Source organism: Pagrus major, chromosome 15, assembly GCF_040436345.1.
Source record: "Pagrus major chromosome 15, Pma_NU_1.0".
NCBI classification, from domain to species: domain Eukaryota; kingdom Metazoa; phylum Chordata; class Actinopteri; order Spariformes; family Sparidae; genus Pagrus; species Pagrus major.
Window position 1 is genome coordinate 31,615,562 of NC_133229.1, and position 20,620 is coordinate 31,636,181.

The 20,620-nt window shown below is 47.9% G+C and overlaps 1 protein-coding gene across 3 annotated transcripts in view; it reads left to right on the forward strand.

Moving 5' to 3' along the window:
• The first annotated feature begins 1,154 nt into the window (after window positions 1–1,154).
• LOC141009884 (cullin-9) overlaps window positions 1,155–20,620 on the forward strand; it is a 36,664-nt gene continuing 17,198 nt past the window's right edge. For all 3 annotated transcript variants that reach the window (XM_073482620.1, XM_073482621.1, XM_073482622.1), the window contains exons 1-19: window positions 1,155–1,304; window positions 3,783–4,478; window positions 14,003–14,157; window positions 14,278–14,886; window positions 15,583–15,724; window positions 15,838–16,028; window positions 16,130–16,316; window positions 16,408–16,641; window positions 16,799–16,997; window positions 17,089–17,290; window positions 17,639–17,829; window positions 17,909–18,105; window positions 18,225–18,373; window positions 18,547–18,635; window positions 18,729–18,834; window positions 18,912–19,139; window positions 19,458–19,548; window positions 19,659–19,830; window positions 20,018–20,123. In XM_073482620.1, coding sequence (XP_073338721.1) covers window positions 1,163–1,304; window positions 3,783–4,478; window positions 14,003–14,157; window positions 14,278–14,886; window positions 15,583–15,724; window positions 15,838–16,028; window positions 16,130–16,316; window positions 16,408–16,641; window positions 16,799–16,997; window positions 17,089–17,290; window positions 17,639–17,829; window positions 17,909–18,105; window positions 18,225–18,373; window positions 18,547–18,635; window positions 18,729–18,834; window positions 18,912–19,139; window positions 19,458–19,548; window positions 19,659–19,830; window positions 20,018–20,123 — 4,086 coding nt within the window. In that variant the 5' untranslated portion in view covers window positions 1,155–1,162. The remainder of the gene's footprint in view (window positions 1,305–3,782; window positions 4,479–14,002; window positions 14,158–14,277; window positions 14,887–15,582; window positions 15,725–15,837; window positions 16,029–16,129; window positions 16,317–16,407; window positions 16,642–16,798; window positions 16,998–17,088; window positions 17,291–17,638; window positions 17,830–17,908; window positions 18,106–18,224; window positions 18,374–18,546; window positions 18,636–18,728; window positions 18,835–18,911; window positions 19,140–19,457; window positions 19,549–19,658; window positions 19,831–20,017; window positions 20,124–20,620) is intronic.

A 20,620-nucleotide genomic window follows, 5' to 3' on the forward strand; every position in this document is an offset into this window, starting at 1 on the left:
GAGGAGCAGGAGGAGCCTGGAGGAGCCTGGAGGAGCAGGAGGAGCCTGGAAGAGCCTGGTGGAGCAGGAGGAGCAGGAGGAGCAGGAGGAGCCTGGAGGAGCCTGGAGGAGCCTGGTGGAGCAGGAGGAGCAGGAGGAGCAGGAGGAGCAGGAGGAGCCTGGAGCCTACGTTTCGACACACCCTTCTCAGGAGAAACAAAACGCCTGTTGAATGCATTAGTGCAGAGCTGAACAGTGAGAGAACCTTCATCACCTTCAGTAAAAGTAAAAACAGTCATTTTGTGTCTAAACGCTGAAGATCAACCCTGCTGACACTGAAGATCAACCCTGCTGACACTCACACTGAAGATCAACCCTGCTGACACGCTGAAGATCAACCCTGCTGACACCAACGCTGAAGATCAACCCTGCTGACACCAACGCTGAAGATCAACCCTGCTGACACTCACGCTGAAGATCAACCCTGCTGACACTCACGCTGAAGATCAACCCTGCTGACGCTGAAGATCAACCCTGCTGACGCTGAAGATCAACCCTGCTGACACTCACGCTGAAGATCAACCCTGCTGACGCTGAAGATCAACCCTGCTGACACTGAAGATCAACCCTGCTGACACTCACGCTGAGGATTGTTTGCAGCTCTCAGTTAATAATAACAATAATACAAATATATTTTTGAGATTGTTGAGACAGTGAAGAACGAGCCGTCACCGCTCTGATGTAACAAACTGTGAATGCTGCTGGAGACGTGATGTTTGCTTGATACTTCTCTTTTAGGATAAACTGTTTGTGACGTCACACAGATGCGCAGTGACATAACGTGAAACAGGAGCTCAGTCAGTGTGTCAGACACACAAAACACATCAACACCAGCAGGCAGAACAATAATACAGACAGCCACATTATATTGTGTGCGAAGAGTTAAACGACTGTTATTCGACCTTTAACGATCACAATCAGCTTTACAGTCAAACTGACTCATGAAACGTTGAGTTGCTCTCAGCATCACGAGGTGATGTCGTCACTCGCACTCACAAACAGCAGGGGGCGCTGTGCTCCGCCACGAAGGCTTCCGATCCTCCGATAAACACAGAAGAAGAAAAATAAGCAGTAGACGTAGAAGAAGAAACGTCCCTGATGCTGCTCCTGTCACAGTGCGCAAATGCGCATCCAGCAGTGCGGACCTCCGGTGGACAGCGACAAGACCAACGCCACCAGGCTGGGAAACGACACGTTAGGGCGGAAGAGAAAACAGCGCTTGAGGGGGAGGACGGACACGAAGGCTCCAGTCTGTGACACGGCAGGTAAGACCGACTCACCTGACGCGGAGCAGTTTGCTCAGGCCGGAGTGAGAGAGCGGAGCCGCTTTCCTGTCCGGCCCGGGCGGATATGTGGGCAGGCCCGCCCCGGTCCTCCGGCTGTCACCCGCCGCTGCTGTCCACACGGTCCACACCGACAGGAGCCGAATGCTGCGTGGAGATGGTGACACACCAGCCTGCACTTCAAAACCCGCTGATTAAGAGCAGTTACACGTATAAACAACAATATCTAAAGCACAAGATTGTTATTGAGGTGATTTATGGCATCCATGTAACCAATAGAACAATCAAATCCAACAGAGAATTAACTTTTAAAGTTGTTTTGCTTTTCGTTTTTTCCAACAATAATGCTTGTGGAAACGGTGTTAGCATCAGAGCCCAGGAGGTGACAGTGAAGTGCATTCCCACACAGCCTGACGTCTAATTTACAAAAGTATATTTAAAGGCCGAATTTGACAGAAAATGCTATTGAATCGTCTAAGTGTCTTAAATAATGCTCTAACTTAAATGTATCCTTGCTCATAAGCAACATTAGCTTAAATGTGGAAATTTTGAAACAGAGTTTGGTGTGACGTTCTCTGTACAGTACCAGTACGGCGTGCGGTGGCTAGCTATCAGAAACAATTCAACCAGTTAACAAGACGTTGTGAACTAGTTGTGTTAACTAGTTAACTATCTAGTTAACGAGATAAAGACACCGTCGTTGTGTTAAAGTGGGCGGAAATGATCTGATCTTAAAACACAGGATAGCAACGCCTGCTAACGTTAGCGCTGTGTTAGCTTGACAGTCTGTTGCGTTCAGGTAGCGCAACGTTACAACATCAGGGGCTCGGCTATTTACTGAAACTACACAACTGCACAGCCGGTATCATGAAGACTCCGTCAGTGATGGCTACACAATGTCAGTAACAGCTAATGATGTGTTTAATAAATGAAATCGTATTAATGTCATGGACACTTTGAGCGGGCTGCTGTTCGCAGCACAGCTCAGTGTCAGAGTCTGATCAGGTATTAGACGGACCCGTTTGATCAGGTATTAGACTGACCCGTTTGATCAGGTATTAGACTGACCCGTTTGATCAGGTATTAGACTGACCCGTTTGATCAGGTATTAGACTGACCCGTTTGATCAGGTATTAGACTGACCCGTTTGATCAGGTATTAGACGGACCCCTGCAGAAGCTACCGACGCTTCACATCACGCCCAGCAGCACGTGTGTCTCCAGCTTTCAGAGGAGACGGTCCAGAAAGAGGAAGTGTGTGTGTGTGTGTGTGTGTGTGTGTGTGTGTGTGTGTGTGTGTGTGTGTGTGTGTGTGTGTGTGTGTGTGTGTGTGTGAGAAAACGAAAATGAAATCCTAATTTTGAACCGTGAGCCGTTAATGCTGCGGGTTCACTGTGGGAACCAGCGGGGTGTCTGTATCCGGATCAACAGAGCTGCTCAACATCTTCTAATAACTTTCTCTATACATGAATCGTCCTTAACTCGCAGACTGTCCTTCCAGCACACTGTGGATGTTTCCAGATGTTTCCAGATGTTTCCAGATGTGAGCTGTGGGTCAGTTTCCAAACATCAGCAGGAGGAAAGATTATGATTTTGTTGAGAAGGAGCAACATCAGAGTTAATCTGTAAAGTTTAAAGCAGCACTGTATTGTTTTGTAGAAGAAATTAAAACTGAGGGTTTTATTATAACAATATTAATGAGGTAATAATACAAACTGTTTCCATTAGTGAATCGAAGCTAGAACAGTGGCAGGGTCCGCCACATATACACAAAGTAAAACAGTATAAATTGTTTTATACATTTTTTAATTTAGTTTGTTTCAGCCAATCAAGATCTTTCTCTGCTCACTGACATGTCGTCAACTAAACTACAGACTGCTCCTTTAAATGTTTAAATAATATTAATGAAATTTCTCATCGATCAGATTTCAGTGGAAATATGTTAAACTGTCTAAATGTGACAAGTCTTAGATTTTCGTGTGGAGCTGATGAAATGTGTTCTGATCGCTGAAGTTGAGGCACTGAAAGTATTTAAAGTGGCTGTAAAACAGAAGCGATGAAGTAGTGAAGTGAAGTGAAGTGAAGTGAAGTGAAGTGTCTCATCAAATGTAGGAACTGAACAAAGTTAAAGTGCTAAAGGAACCAGAATGTTAAAATAGTTTTCCAGGTTGTTGCTGTGACATTAATACGTGGTTGTTACAGACTGAGGTGACTTATTTATCTGTTATTTGTTTATTAATGTATGTGATGATTGACAGTAGAGCAGGAGATGAAGCGGGTCGCTGGAGTCCAGTGGACCACCAGGATCTCTCAGATTCTGAGTTTTAAAGAGTTGAAAATACTAAAACATAATATGTCAGAATGGATGGAAGGCACGCATCAACTCCCAAAGACACTTTACATTTTGCAGTTTGAACTAAAGTTTTTATATAATTGTATGTGCTCCTCTCATGTCTCCTAGCAACCATGGTGGGCGAACGCCGCAATGGGAACCTGCTGGTCCAGCTCGGCCCGAGGCTGCAGGCGTATCCAGAGGAGCTGATCCGCCAGCGCCGCAACCACGATGGACAGACGGAGTACCTGATTCGCTGGTGCCTCGTCACCATCGACGACGGCTCCGGCTCTGGGAGCGGAAACGGCGAGACGGGAGGGACGAGTGGCGGCAGCTCCGGGGTGGGCAGTTCCAGCGGCTCCACGTCAGGAGAGAGCAAACCGGAGAACATCCTGATGTGGATGTCGACGGAGGACGTGTACGCCAACTGCCCCACCCTCCTGGGGAAGAGGAAAACAGACTCACAGCGCCCCCTGCAGCAGGAGAAGCAGCAGGGCGGCGAGTCATCGGATGGATGTCAGAGGAGTGGCGGCGAGTTTCCGACAGACGTTACCTTTGACGAGGTGGAGCTGTCGGACATGAAGGAGGACGTGAAGAACCTGGTGCGTCGAGCCAGGAAGCAGATGACCAAGAAGAGCGACTTCTCCATCAGTATCACGCACACCATCCATGTGCTGAGCGCCTACGCCAGCATCGGCTCGCTGGTCGGCGTCTTCAAGGAGACGGGCGCCCTCAACCTGCTGATGGAGCTGCTGTGCAACAAGGAGACGCAGACGAGACGCAGCGCCGGGAAGATGCTGCGAGCGCTCGCCTCACATGACGCAGGTAACCACAAACTTTATTATTATAAGGAACACACTGCTCTCTGATTGGCTGGTGGCTGGTTATAGTTCTAATCAGCAGCTCAATTCAGCTACAGGTAACCATAGCAACGGTACTGATGCTTCAGGCCCTGATAGCAGTTTAAGGATCTCAGCTGGTTGCCTGGCAACTTCATGGTGACGACAAGACTCCAGGAAGTGACTTTGTCCAACACAACTCAGACAAGGGCCAGGCTAGTTATTTCCCTCCGTTTCCAGTCTTTATGCTAAGCTAAGCTAACCAGCTGCTGGCTGTAGCTTCAGATTTGGCTACAGATCAGATCACAGTGTTGATCAAAGTGTTGATCAAAATATTGATCTGATCTGAATAAAAGTTTTAACTGACAGAATGTGATGCCTGAGATTAGTTAGAGAGAAGAGGTCTCACTCTGTTGGAGTTGTTGAACACTGTGGTTGTACAGTGGTGTTACAGAGTGGAGCGTCTTCAGCTCTTCTGCAGTCCCGACGTTTCATGTGACACAACAGGCGTGACGTAGTGAACACAACAGGCGTGACGTAGTGAACACAACAGGCGTGACGTAGTGAACACAACAGGCGTGACGTAGTGAACACAACAGGCGTGACGTAGTGAACACAACAGGCGTGGAGTCACCGCTGTTCTATCTCCACTATGGATTCAGAGGCAGAACAACAACGCTCCCTCATTCCATGTTCGTATGTTTTATAGAAAAAAGGCGAGGAAGACTAATGGCGCGACATTCCCGCCTTGAACAGGCTGTGTAAAAGGTTTTTTGGCAGACAGACACACAAACTGACTCATTTTGTTCCAGCCAGTTGGATAACAAACAGCAGATGTGATGTTCAGGTGAATGAAGCTGAGCAGCGTGCACTCGCTGTGGGCATCAGCACTCGTGTGTCGTCCTGTCTGGGAAACATCAGCACGACTCTAACACGTGATTATGGTCTTTAATCAGCTGTTAAAGGTCGTCCACACAGAGAACCAACACTGTAAATTGATTGTTTAACTGCAGTGGATGGTGAAGTCCACACCATGACTATAACAACAGTGACAGTGTGACCGATATCTTTGAGATCACTTTCAGAGCAATTTGATGAACAATAGAGACGCTGACAGCCAATCAGAACCATCTGATTTTACAGCTTCATCAGTTAGCTTGATTTCTGGGACAGAGGAGTGATGATGATATCTGTCTCTATCTGTAGACGACCTCTTTATGTGAGCTGAAAGATGACATTTTAAGAGACACTTTTTAATAACTCAGTCTTGATTATTTATACAACTAATTAAATGCTTATATAACTGCACTACACATGAACACATCACTTCACCTGAGACATACTGACGGACGCTCTGATGGCGTCTCTGAAGTTTGATTTGCCTTTACTGACGTCGTCCTTGATGATCAGCTGGATAATTGAAGGTTCACTCAAACAAAAGATGACAACTCTGTAACAGCGTGTTGGATTGACCCAACTCTGCTCATGTTTGAAGGATTTCATGGAACCAGAAACAGTAGAACAGTCCAGTCCAGTCCAGTCCAGCAGTAGCGCTTCATCTATCTATTTTCCTGAGTTGCCGACACTTCAAACGATCGTTCATCAGGGTAGATGCTCACATCGTTATCTTTATTGTCATCGTTAGCGGATTGTTCTCAGGACGACGGCCCTTTTTGACTTCATCCTCACACGAAAGAGCAGATAAGCTCACTGGTCACGTGACCCTCAGCTTCACCATGTCTGTCCTCCTGTGTGTAACGCTGAGGCTGATCTTGGACCAGGTGCAGCTCTGCAGCATCCTGCTGCTCAAACACTTCAGTGATGCAGTGAAGCAGCAGGTCTGTTCAGACCTCAGTGCAGTAAATGAACCTGTGATGACGTCACACTGAAGCTTCTTCAGCTCCTTTATCTGTCGGTCTGTCTGTTCAAAGTCCAGGTCCAAAGTGTCCTCCTGTCTCTGCTGGGGACTTTTGATCTTCCTCCGTGTCGTCGTAGCAACAACATAATGCACCAAATCTTCAGAGGTTTTGTCTGAAATGACAGATGATCAGTGAAACTCTGTGTAAAGAGTGTTCATCAGTAAATACAGCTGTCATAAGTGACGTCTGTAGTGTTATCAAAATTATTGATTCATTGATTTGATTTACATATTGATTCTGATTTTCTGCAGTATAGGTACACAGCTGCCATTTCTCCCTCCCTCTTCTCTCCAACAGCGAGTTATTACATAAACTGTTTTTGAAGGCAAAAAAAAAATATCTAAAATAAAGTGTGATGTTTAATGTTAACTACGATCGTTCTGCTCTGCTACAAGTCGAGACGAAATCTCTTAAATTTGGTTATCAAACACAAATATATGTGATGGAGGCAGAAAGTTTTACAGATGAACAGTAAACCTTATTGTCTGTAGTGACATCAGAGCACTGAAACTAAACTTCACTGGAGATTTTATCTTTTTAAATCATCATGTTTTTCTTCTTTATGTTCGTAAAAACTAAAAACTTCAGGTCATAAGTGAGTAGGGATACACAATATTAAATAATATATATAATGATATATACGATGACAGCTTCCTTTTAAAAATGAGTGACGATGACGAGCTAAAGAGAATTTTTGGACATCATGATATCTGAGGGACGACTGTCCATGTGTCCACCCTAGAAACAGTTACTGAATAATTTTTCCTTCTTTCATAGTATCGTTTTTTTTAAATCAGTGATGAAAAATGTAAAACCTTTTGTAAAAGTTCTGGTTGTTAATGACTACGAAGGAATTTAGTCTTGTTTCTGTTGAGCAGCTGATATTAAAATGACCATTTGTTTTTATAACGGATTGTGCAGCTGTTGTTAATGAATAAAACCTTCAGTAAATAATGTTTGCTGTTAAATTGTTCTAATATAAGCAGAAGTCCTAAATGACTAAGAGTTGTGTACTCTCACACGCTACACACACTGATTGTGTAAAGTTGTGACTTTGTGGGGTTAAGTTCCCTCTCAAGTTTTCTTTTTCCCTTCGTCACGTCTGTCACGTCTGTCACGTCTGTCACGTCTGTCACTTCTGTCACTTCTGTCACGTCTGTCACTTCTGTCACGTCTGTCACGTCTCACTTCTGTCACTTCTGTCACTTCTGTCACGTCTGTCACGTCTGTCACGTCTGTTACGTCTCACGTCTGTCACGTCTGTCACGTCTGTCACGTCTCACTTATGTCACGTCTGTCACATCTGTCACGTCTGTCACGTCTCACTTATGTCACGTCTGTCACGTCTGTCACGTCTGTCACATCAAGTTCAAGCCCAGGTACATTACACAGTATTCAAGTAAATCTAAAAAGGAAATATAAAAAAAGTGTGACTTAGTGAAGAGGCCGCGGCTCCAAAGGAGGCGTGACGGTACTGGGGATGGGCATTTCAAGCAGAACTACTATTCGATAATCACAGGGAACTAATCGATTATTTTTCCACTAATCCCACCCCCCCCTGTGCACGGCTGTCGTAGACTTGTGATGATGACGTATGTGTTTTGTCAAGGTGTTTCCCGGTGTCCTCCTGTTAATCTACACATGTACCTGTACATGTACCACTTCTGTCACGTCTGTCACTTCTGTCACGTCTCACTTCTGTCACGTCTGTCACGTCTGTCACTTCTGTCACGTCTGTCACGTCTGTCACGTCTGTCACTTCTGTCACGTCTGTCACGTCTCACTTCTGTCACTTCTGTCACGTCTGTCACGTCTGTCACTTCTGTCACGTCTGTCACGTCTCACTTCTGTCACGTCTGTCACTTCTGTCACGTCTGTCACGTCTCACTTCTGTCACTTCTGTCACGTCTCACGTCTGTCACTTCTGTCACGTCTGTCACGTCTGTCACGTCTGTCACTTCTGTCACGTCTGTCACGTCTGTCACGTCTGTCACGTCTGTCACGTCTGTCACTTCTGTCACGTCTGTCACGTCTGTCACGTCTGTCACTTCTGTCACGTCTGTCACGTCTGTCACTTCTGTCACGTCTGTCACGTCTGTCACGTCTGTCACTTCTGTCACGTCTGTCACTTCTGTCACTTCTGTCACTTCTGTCACGTCTCACTTCTGTCACTTCTGTCACGTCTGTCACGTCTGTCACTTATGTCACGTCTGTCACGTCTGTCACTTCTGTCACGTCTGTCACGTCTGTCACTTCTGTCACGTCTGTCACGTCTCACTTCTGTCACTTCTGTCACGTCTGTCACGTCTGTCACGTCTGTCACTTCTGTCACGTCTGTCACGTCTCACTTCTGTCACGTCTGTCACTTCTGTCACGTCTGTCACGTCTCACTTCTGTCACTTCTGTCACGTCTGTCACGTCTGTCACTTCTGTCACTTCTGTCACGTCTGTCACGTCTCACGTCTGTCACTTCTGTCACGTCTCACTTCTGTCACGTCTGTCACGTCTGTCACGTCTGTCACGTCTGTCACTTCTGTCACGTCTGTCACGTCTGTCACGTCTGTCACGTCTGTCACGTCTGTCACGTCTGTCACTTCTGTCACGTCTGTCACGTCTCACTTCTGTCACGTCTGTCACGTCTGTCACTTCTGTCACGTCTGTCACGTCTCACTTCTGTCACGTCTGTCACGTCTGTCACGTCTGTCACTTCTGTCACTTCTGTCACGTCTGTCACTTCTGTCACTTCTGTCACTTCTGTCACGTCTGTCACTTCTGTCACTTCTGTCACGTCTGTCACGTCTGTCACGTCTGTCACGTCTGTCGCGTCTGTCACGTCTCACTTCTGTCACGTCTGTCGCGTCTGTCTTCTGTCACGTCTGTCACGTCTCACGTCTGTCACGTCTGTCACGTCTGTCACTTCTGTCACTTCTGTCACGTCTGTCACGTCTCACGTCTGTCACTTCTGTCACTTCTGTCATAGTGCTGGGCGGTATGACCAAAAATGTATATCACGGTATTTTTCAAAATTCTGACAGTTTCACGGTATATGATGGTATTTTTTTTTTCATGCATAATCAGGTGTTCACATCATTTTCTACTGGTTGAGAGAGGAATTACTGCAGTAGATCGACTTAGGATGGTCTATTTCACTGCCATGATGAGTGAATATTGTAGAATAATTCCACACTAGTAGTAAAACAGGGTTGCATGGCCCAGAAAATGATGCTGTTTACAAAGAAGAGCCACTCATGACTCTAATGAAGTGAGGAATCAGAATGCAAAGACAACTGCAGCCAAAATACAAACTTTTACTGCAAATTTCACAAACATCTTTTATAAAACCAATACAGAAAGTAGTGCAACTTGTAATAATTATACTTTTGCTTCAAGTTCAAGCCCAGGTACATTACACAGTATTCAAGTAAATCTAAAAAGGAAATATAAAAAAAGTGTGACTTAGTGAAGAGGCCCCGGCTCCAAAGGAGGCGTGACGGTACTGGGGATGGGCATTTCAAGCAGAACTACTATTCGATAATCACAGGGAACTAATCGATTATTTTTCCACTAATCCCACCCCCCCCTGTGCACGGCTGTCGTAGACTTGTGATGATGACGTATGTGTTTTGTCAAGGTGTTTCCCGGTGTCCTCCTGTTAATCTACACATGTACCTGCTGACTGTTTATAATCATATGATGCTGTTTTAATGTGTTGTGATGAGATTCTGACCCACCAAACATCCTGGAAAATTACAAAGTTACGTTTTTCTCTTAATTACATAATTACATAATCGCCATCAGTAAACGGGACACTGTCTGACTCTGTCACTCGCGGGGAGGGAGGCTGTTTATGGGGGAAAGTTCACTGAAGTCTCGGTGGAGGGCTGACCATCGTGGTGATTTTTTCCACCGCAACAAACAGTTGGTGAGTTAAAGTTTTTGCCGGGGACAGACGCTGTTTTTCAGGCAGAAATAGTCGGTCGGACAGACACTTCTTCACGAATAACTGCGGTATTTTTTTCCTCATATAAGTTGCCAAAGACACGGCCAGTTACTACGTTACTGTTGTTTGGTCCTGTAATGATGCTTTGTGGGACATTTCTCTTTATTTTGTTGAGTGAAGGACCTGTACAGTTATCAGACAGTGAACACCATCAGACCGACATGCCCTCGCTCCGCGCCGCTGGCTTATCTGTTCACACTGGTTCAGTTTGCCAATACTGCGCCTCTGATACTACCTCTGATACTACCTCTGATACTACCTCTGATACTACCTCTGATACTACCTCTGATACTACCTCTGATACTACCTCTGACTCTACCTCTGACTCTACCTCTGATACTACCTCTGACTCTACCTCTGACTCTACCTCTGATACTACCTCTGACTCTACCTCTGACTCTACCTCTGACTCTACCTCTGATACTACCTCTGACTCTACCTCTGACTCTACCTCTGATACTACCTCTGATACTACCTCTGATACTACCTCTGATACTACCTCTGACTCTACCTCTGATACTACCTCTGACTCTACCTCTGACTCTACCTCTGATACTACCTCTGACTCTACCTCTGACTCTACCTCTGACTCTACCTCTGACTCTACCTCTGACTCTACCTCTGACTCTACCTCTGACTCTACCTCTGACACCTCCGGAGCCACATCAGAGGCGCAGCGAAATTTCACCCCTCGCCGCATCTGAGACTTTAACACAAAGGAGGATGCGGAGAATTGGCGCAGGATCCCCGCATACAAACGGCAGTGTGAATGAGGCTAATGTCCATCCTATCCATCTTCACCGTAACGTAACACCAGAGCACTACTGTTTACCCTCACCACGCCTCGCAGTCGCACCATGCGTGTTTAGAAGCGCAACATTGAAAAGGGTCCGGTCTGAAACAGTGTCGCGCAGCGTAGCGTTCCGAACGTTGTGTAATCAAATACACCGGTATGGCGGTACATTAAAAAGTCATATCATAACGAAAATATACACCGGTATTCGGTGTGAACCGGTATACCGCCCAGCACTAGTCTGGCACGTCTGGCACTTCTGGTACTTCTGGTACTTCTGGTACTACCCCTTTTTGTTTGTCGAGTTCATGTTGGCCCAAAAGTTGAGATTAAATCTGACAGATGTCAGAACCTGTAAGTCGGCCTTGCACAGACTGTGATCAGAAACCATCTTTGTTCCTTCTTCCTGGTGTGGTCGTCAGCGCTCAGACTGTCAGAAAAATCCTGGGCGAGGAGCAGCTGAGAGTTTTTCCCATGAGTCATCGGGGCCACAGGGAGGAAACAAACACACAAGCCTCATTATAGATTCACGCACACGCAGCATTCAGTCTGATAACATGAATGAAGGGGAGAGCTCTCACTCTGACTCTGTTTCTTGAGACCACAAACACACCAGACTTCATTTAAAAAACAGCCTTTTTTATTATTTCCTGCAGAATGAGGATGTCAGGGTGCAGAGATCTTTTGAACACTTTTAAACCAATGAGATAGCAGCCAGGCAGAGACATGCGGCATGATTGGATGAATGGGTGGAGCCTGCCACTGCAGAGATCCTCTATTAAACACAGATGTTGCTCACAGGTTTATTCTGAGCTGAAGCAGCTCTGATGTGACACAACTTTCAGACAGAGGCGATGACTGTCTCCTCTCTACGAGGAAATAACATCATCATCCTCAGCAAGGAGGCTTTGTTTTCCTTCTGGCTTTCTTGGCAACCAGGAGACGAGGAATTGACTTGTTCATGATCAGCTGAAGAGTCTTTATCAGACGGCTGCTTCAGATTAATGCGTTCACTTTTCAGAAGCTTTGACTGTGTCCCTGCCACACCCAGCAGCCTCTGCTCAGAGGGAAAACTGAAACCATGAACTGAACACCACAAGTTTACTGTGAAATGAAACTACTGGTGCTGTTTTCATTGAAACACTGAGCTCAGATTAACCCTCGTTTTCACCTCTTATTCCCCTGCAACAGTCAGCATCAGGTGTCCGACATCATTTGATTCAGGAGAACCTGAAGTGCCAGTCTGGTTCATTTAAAGTCACAATTTAACATTTGAATCTTTTAGAACGGCTGATCAAATTTAGTTCTTTTTTACTGTGAGCTTCAAAGCCCTGAAAGACATCACTGTTCTTCACAGAGACATGTAACGTGACACACATGTAATATTGGAAGCATGCAGTAACAGTGGATGGATAACAACTAATGTCTGAGCAGCTGTTAGCAGAGTCATGAGTTCAATTTGAGTTTGGTTGGTGGGTTCAGATTTAGTCCTGTCAGACTGTGCTGAGGGCCGACGTGAGTCCTGTCAGACTGTGTTCAGGGCCGACGTGAGTCCTGTCAGACTGTGTTCAGGGCCGACGTGAGTCCTGTCAGACTGTGCTGAGGGCCGACATGAGTCCTGTCAGACTGTGTTCAGGGCCGACATGAGTCCTGTCAGACTGTGCTGAGGGCCGACGTGAGTCCTGTCAGACTGTGTTCAGGGCCGACGTGAGTCCTGTCAGACTGTGCTGAGGGCCGACGTGAGTCCTGTCAGACTGTGTTCAGGGCCGACATGAGTCCTGTCAGACTGTGTTCAGGGCTGAGTTCACTTTGAGACGGCGCTGCCTTCCTGTCAGGCACACGCGGGCGTTCAGCAGCGTCATGGTGGTTTTAGCAGCCTGACAGCAGCATGAGTCAACACTTTGTCTTCAGCTCCTGTCAGTCAGCTCTGCTCCTGCAGGGGGCGCTCATCTCAGCTCTCATAACACATCTGATCAACAGTATTGATCAGCAGGCTCAGACAGTCAGGATTGATCAGGTGTTGATTTCTCCTCGTGGAGGTCTCAGAGGTCAGCTTGGTACAGACTGAAATGTCCTCAGCTCTGAGAGACGCACCTGGACAGGTGGAGGATCACTGCTGGTGCACAATAAACCACAAAGAAGAGGAGAAGTCTTGACATTGTCTCCTTCTGTCTCTGAGTCTGTCTCACTCTGTCTCTGTCTCACTCTGTCTCTGTCTCACTCTGTCTCTGTCTCACTCTGTCTCTGACTCTGTCTCACTCTGTCTCTGTCTCACTCTGACTCTGTCTCACTCTGTCTCTGACTCTGTCTCACTCTTTCTCTGTCTCACTCTGACTCTGTCTCACTCTGTCTCTATCTTTGTCTCTGTCTCACTCTGACTCTGTCTCTGACTGTCTCTGACTCTGACTCTGTCTCACTCTGTCTCTGTCTTTGTCTCTATCTTTGACTCTGACTCTGTCTCTGTCTCACTCTGACTCTGTCTTTGTCTCTATCTTTGACTCTGACTCTGTCTCTGTCTCACTCTGACTCTGTCTTTGTCTCTATCTTTGACTCTGACTCTGTCTCTGTCTCACTCTGTCTCTGTCTTTGTCTCTATCTTTAACTCTGACTCTGTCTCTGTCTCACTCTGACTCTGTCTTTGTCTCTATCTTTGACTCTGACTCTGTCTCTGTCTCACTCTGACTCTGTCTTTGTCTCTATCTTTGACTCTGACTCTGACTGACTCTGTCTCTGACTGTCTCTGACTCTGACTCTGTCTCTGACTGTCTCTGACTCTGTCTCCTCTTGTCTGTCCACAGGCAGTCGGGCATACGTCCTGCTGTCTCTCAGTCAGCAGGACGGCATCGAGCAGCACATGGATTTTGATAATCGTTACACTCTGCTGGAGCTGTTTGCTGAAACCACGTCGTCGGAGGAGCACGGCATCTCCTTCGAAGGGATCCACCTGCCTCAGGTAAACACAGGTGTTGGTCCTTCTGCAGGTGTGGCAGACATGATGCCTCCAGGTCTTAAAGGGCCAGTTTACCCAAATCTCCTCATTTCCTGTCATCATCATTTTAATGTCTGTGTTCAGATTCCCGGGAAGCTGCTCTTCTCTCTGGTGAAGCGTTACCTGTGCGTCACGTCTCTGATGGACAAACTCAACACAGCGGGGGCGGAGTCCGCCTCTGACAGACAGGACGCCAGCCCCTCCCCCGCCTCCTCCTCCAGTGCCGCCCACCAGACGGAGCACCTGCGCGTCCAGCGAGAGTTTGACTTCACCATGGCGATGGCCAACCTGATCTCAGAGCTGGTCCGCGTCATGGGCTGGGATCGCAACCGTCAGCCTCCGGATGGCTCCGCTCAGCGCCCGGGAGGAGGCGGGGCCTGTGGGGAGGAGCAGGGGGATGAGGCGTCCCGCCCCGTCCTCAGGTCCATCTTCCAGCCTCGTTTCTGCGCCTCCCCCATCGTCCTCACCACCACCTCCGCCGTAGCTGCTCCCGCTGCCATTCCAACAAAGAAGAAGGCAGGAAACGGATTCAAAACGCGCTCCGACTTCGCCAGCCGCTCGGCCTACGTGGAGTACGTCCAGGACAACCTGAAGAGCGGCATGATGGTCCGCATGCTGGAGGACTACGAGGAGGTGAGCGCCGGAGACGAAGGAGAGTTTCGCTACAGCAACGACGGCTCGCCACCTGTTCAGGTGAGGAGACTCTGACATGAAGTGTAACAGACAGAACTGACACTGATGATCAACAATATTACAAAAGGGAAGAAGAGTTTGAGCAGCACTGACACTTTGTGGTTTAAATCATGTGATGATTATTTTGTCGTTAAGTGTTTCTTAATGAATCCTCTCAGCGGCAGCCGATAACAAATCATGTACAATATTTGATGTAGTCAGAGTAGCCGACACATCGTTCTGCAGCGAACCTGACACAATATTCTTACACTCACAGAGGAACAACTTCACAGTTACACATGCTGAATTTACAAGAGGAGACAGATAATTAAGAATTTGGCGCAGAAATCTTTTTACAAAGTTTATAAAGTTTCTCCTCATTGAACAGCCCACAAAAGTATGTGAAAAATTTATCAAAGGAGTCTGGTGCAGATTCCTCTCAGAGGACAGAGATCTGAGGATAACAAGAAGATATTAAAAGTACATCTGGTAGTGAGAGACAGAGAGAGACAGTGAGAGACTGAGTGAGAGAGACTGTGAGAGAGACTGTGAGAGAGACTGTGTGAGAGACAGAGAGAGATCAGCTGGATCTGCTGTTTGTTTATCAGATTAATAATCTTTTATCACAGATTATTTTCTCGGTGGTCCCAGAGATCAAGACGTAGACAGTAGAAATCCAGTGTTCAGGTGACAAGGTCTCCCTCCTGTTGTGTTCAGGTGTACTGGAACTCCCTGTCCAGGACTTACTGGGTCCACTGGCACATGGTGGAGATCCTGGGCAGTGGCAGCAGCAGTCAGGCTGAGAAGGAGACGCAGGAGAAGGCGTCCTCCCTGACCGAGACGCTCAAACTCACCTCAGGTAAGATGTGATCACTGAGCAGACACCTGGAGCATCCACCTGTCTGTCTACCTGCTGGTCTACCTGCCAGTCTACCTGTCTGTCTACCTAATGTTGTTCTTCTGTACCCTCAGTGAGTCAGACGTTCTTCTCGAAGCCGCCCGGCGGTCTGTACTCGCTGCCGTACCTGTCGGAGGGTCTGCAGAGGGAGCCGCTGGCCCTGAGCCGGGCCGAGTGGTGGGAGATCCTCTTCTTCATCAAGAAACTGGAGCCCAAACAGCAGCAGGAGGTCAACGGCATCCTGCTGCAGAGCCTCGACGACCAGGTGACTAACACACCCACCGAGGAGCCTGCTGGGAAACTGAGGGAACCAGAAACCAGGTTTACGTGTTGGTTAAAAAAACCTGTCTCCTGTCTGTCCTTCAGGAGACCGAGCTAGATGACTCGTCTCTGATTGGTCTGTCTGTCCCCGGAGACGTAGCGAAGAAGCTGCTGCACTACCTGAAGCAGAAGCTGCCGTCGTCGTGTCTGAGCGACTTGCTCTGCTCGCATGCCTTCTGCAAACACTACCTGAGGAGAGGAGGAGGAAGTCTGGAGGACGAAGAGCTGCTGGGTGAGGAGGACACACAGAGACGTGTGTGTGTGTGTGTGTGTGTGTGTGTGTGTGTGTGTGTGGCAGTGTCTGACTGTGGCTTGTCTTCCAGCTGAAAGCTCTCTGGGTTCGTCCGGCCTGGGAGGAGGAGGAGGAGGAGGAGGTCAGAGTTCCTCCTCTTCATCATCAGCCTCTGCCTCCTCTTCCTCAGCGATGGGCTCCGTCTCTAAAAAAGCAAAGAAGGAACTTCCTGCTGATTCAGGCTGCGGCAGCCCAGAGACGGAGAGCGAGCTGCCTTCAGAGGACGACAGCAAATATCCTGAAGACCTGGAGGACAAGATGAAAGGTGGAGGAAAATAAATAAATGTCTGAGTTACTGAACTCATTTCCTTCATACCTGAAGCTGTAAAGAGTCTTTTACACACAGTCAAGATAAAACCAGTAAAATACACTGTGTCAAGGATCGTGTCGGTCTTAAAGCTCATGTCATGTCGTCCCTGCAGTGTTTAACAACCCGCGGGTCCAGGGGAAGAAGACGGTGTTGGAGAAGCTAGGGGAGGTGGTGGACATCTTGAAGAAGGGCGGGTCCGGCTCCGACCCGGCCCAGCAGCTGGCCGCCGTCCTCTTCATCACCAGGCTGCTGGAAGAGAAGGGAGTTCAGGAGAAGAACTCCATGAGGAGCGACTCCGCCCAGACCATCCGGTGAGACAACACCATCAGCGGAGAGGAAATACACTGAGCCGATGAGATGAAGACATGATTTATGAGAACATGTGTGTTTGTCCTCTCACAGGGACAAGGTGCTGAAGCTGCTGGTGGAGCTGCTCGGCTCATCCTCTAAAGACCTGGTGATCAGCACACTGAGGCTCACGCACCTCCTCATGCTGAAGTACGAGTGGAGGGTGTCCTTCGCCACCGAGGGCGGAGTCAAAGCTGTCCTGTCCTGCATGCAGGAGTTCCCCGCCGTCACTCACGTCCAGCAGCTGGCGCTCGCTGTGAGGAACACTCACACACACACACACATGCACGCACACACACACAGGATGACATTGACATAAATGTGTGTAGAATGATGAGTGTTTCTGTCTGATTGGAGGGTGTATTTCACTCAACAACATGATTCACAAATTCTTTGTGAGTTTCCTTATTTTTAAGTTTGTAAAAAGAAAACGTAAGAAGAGAAACCAGTCAGACGGATGATTGAATCTTATGTGTACGATTGATTTTGTTGTGGCGAGAAAAAGAAACGAACATTTTAGCACAAAAACGTCCCTCGTTTTCTGACGGTTCTGGTACCAGGAGAATCTTGTTGAGGTCGTTCTTGTTGTTCGTCTTCCTGTCAGACCCTGAAGGTGATCACTGGTGCCAGTAAACACGACCTCCGCAGCGTCGGCAGCAGCCTCCCTCTCTCTGAGTCGGGCACTCAGATGATGTTGGAGATATTCGCCAGCATCGGCTCAGCTACGCCCGAAGGCTCCAAAGGCCTGCTGGGAGCCATCCCCGCCGCCATCGACCTCATGCTGAAGACTAAAGGGTGAGTGACGCTCCAGGTTCAGGTCTCACTCTCTGTGACGCTCTGATGCTGATTATCTGATTATTGATCATCTGTGCAGCTGCATGCTGTCAGTGCGGAACGGCCTGCTTGTCATCATCATGCTCATCTCCAACCACAAGAGCCTGGCGGAGCAGCTGGTGGCGTCGGACGTCACCACCGTCCTCAAGAAGTGTCTGACTCTGTCCAGAGCGGAGACCATGCTCGCCATCATCGCCCTCAACCACATCTCCATGGTGCACAAGCTGGAGAGCAAAGGTACGACTCATCACATGACCACAACAACATACGTCACGTGACTGCAGTGACACTTGACCTTATCTTCTTTTTATATACATTGATGATTATCGATGTGTGTGTGTGTGTGTGTGTGTCAGACTGTCGGGAGCAGCTGGACTTTAAGGACACGGAGCTGCAGATGTTGGTTGTGAGTCTGAAGGAGCTGACTGCCACCAAAGAGGTGATCCAGACTCTGGAGCAGCTGCTGTGTGACGACACGTCACAGCTGGAGGAGGAACGCAACCAGGTACACACACACACACACACACACACACACACACACACACACACACAAATTGGATGTACTTAAATCTTTCCACTTCATCTCAGAGTCAAACATTGTACTTTTCACTCCACTACATTTGTCTGACAGCTTTAGTTACCTCTCAGATTGAATATTGATTTCTGTTGTTTGATCAGGTGACTCACAGTCGGGACACGTATCAGGATCTGGTCCGTCTGATGGAGCAGCACCGAGCCGACCGGGCTGTCCAGCTCTCCATCCTCAGGTACTGACCAGCCTGTGACCTTTGACCCTGCTGCTGTTGATGATGATGATGATGTTGTGTAGAGCTCGTCTGATTGGCTGTTTGTTCCTGCAGGATCCTGAACAAGTTCCTGGACAGCTACCAGGAGGACGTGCTGCCGTGGCACGAGAGCATCGAGCCCTGCCTGTCCTCTATGACGGCCTTCATCAACGACAGAGAGGTCAGTACAGACGGGAGGAGCAGCTGGAACAAACCCACCATGTGACCTACGTTAACGTCCTGTGATTGGTTGTTTAGGTGGTCCAGCTGTTTATCCGCTTCCTGTACCGACTGGCGTCTCTGAACAAAGACTACGCGGTGGTCATGTGTCGTCTGGGGACCAAAGACGCTCTGGTGAAAGCTCTGGACAAACACAGCACCAACCTGCTGTTGGTCACCGAGCTGCGAGACCTCATCACCGACTGTGAGAAGTACGCCAGCCTCTACAAGAAGATGACCACCAGCGTCCTCGCAGGGTGTATCCAGGTGAGCAGGACACAGACCCACAGAGACACCTGGGAGGAGCAGCATCTGTGGCTCTGGTGTCACACAACACACAATCGCATGCATGAAAACAAGCAGAGAAGCAGCTCCTCTCTGGGTTGTGACTGCTGGTAGATGTCAGCTGCTCTGTGGTCAAACAGGGATCACAGGTGCTCCAAGTGATTTCATTTAAAAATGTTAAGTGAATCAGTAACCTGCTGGACAAATAACCTCTGAAATGATTTGTGAAGTCAGTTCTGGCCACACAACAAACTCACGTCATGGAGAGTCTTACCTGGGCTACTTCCTGTTTCCTGTCAGATGGTGTTGGGTCAGATCGAGGAGCATCGTCGCAGCCATCAACCAATCAACATCCCCTTCTTTGACGTGTTCCTGAGGAACCTCTGCCAAGGTCCGTTTACATCAAACCAGTCGTCTGTCAGTCTGATGACGTTGACATTTTTATTCTCTAAGATAATGTGTCGTTACTGGTGTAACTGGTGTAACTGGTGCTGTGTTCAGGTTCCAGTGTGGAGCTGAAGGAGGATAAGTGCTGGGAGAAAGTGGAGGTTTCGTCCAATCACCATCGAGCGAACAAACTGACCGACAAGAACCCCAAAACTTACTGGGAGTCCAACGGCTGCACCGGCTCACACTTCATCAACATCTACATGCACAAAGGAGTCATCATCAGGTACCAGATACTCTTTATACTACTGAGTGCTGGTGCTGGTGCTGGTAGTGACAGTTCTACTGAACATATGACACAAAAATGAACACATTAATCTTATCGAAGAATTGATGTATCGAGTAGTTCAGGAAAACACTACTGACAATAAGAGTGTGTGTGTGTGTGTGTGTGTGTGTGTGTGTGTGTATAGACAACTGGCCATCCTGTTAGCCAGCGAGGACTCGAGCTACATGCCGGCCCGGATCCTGGTTCTGGGAGGAGACGAGCCCACCAACATCAACACTGAACTGAACACGGTGAGTCTCCTCCACCCTGAAGTTGTGGTGCAGCTCAGCTTGTTCTCTGCTGCAGGATTCTCTAAAACACCAGGGGAAGTTTAATAGTGATGGTTAAAAACAACTTCTCATTAGAATCTTGATTCTTATCTCCCACGAGTCAGAACCGATTCAGAACTGTTAGATGTTTTTTCTAAGTGTTGTTTAAAAGCGTGATGTTGGTGGCAAAGAAAAGGTGTAACTCAGCTGTGAGGGCAGCGCAGCGTCCCGACAATCAACAGCACACGAGCCAGAATATCTCTAAATAATGATGTTTGTGAGACGGACATGAAGTCGGCCACATGTTCGTACTGCTGACGTTAACGGAGTGAAGCAGCGATCAGCAGTGACAGACGAGAGCAGCTGACCAAACACAGAACATTCATCTAACTGATCCTGGTGTGTGTCTGTGTGTATGTTTCTGTGTGTGTGTGTGTGTGTGTGTGTGTATGTCTGTGTGTGTGTCTGTGTGTGTGTGT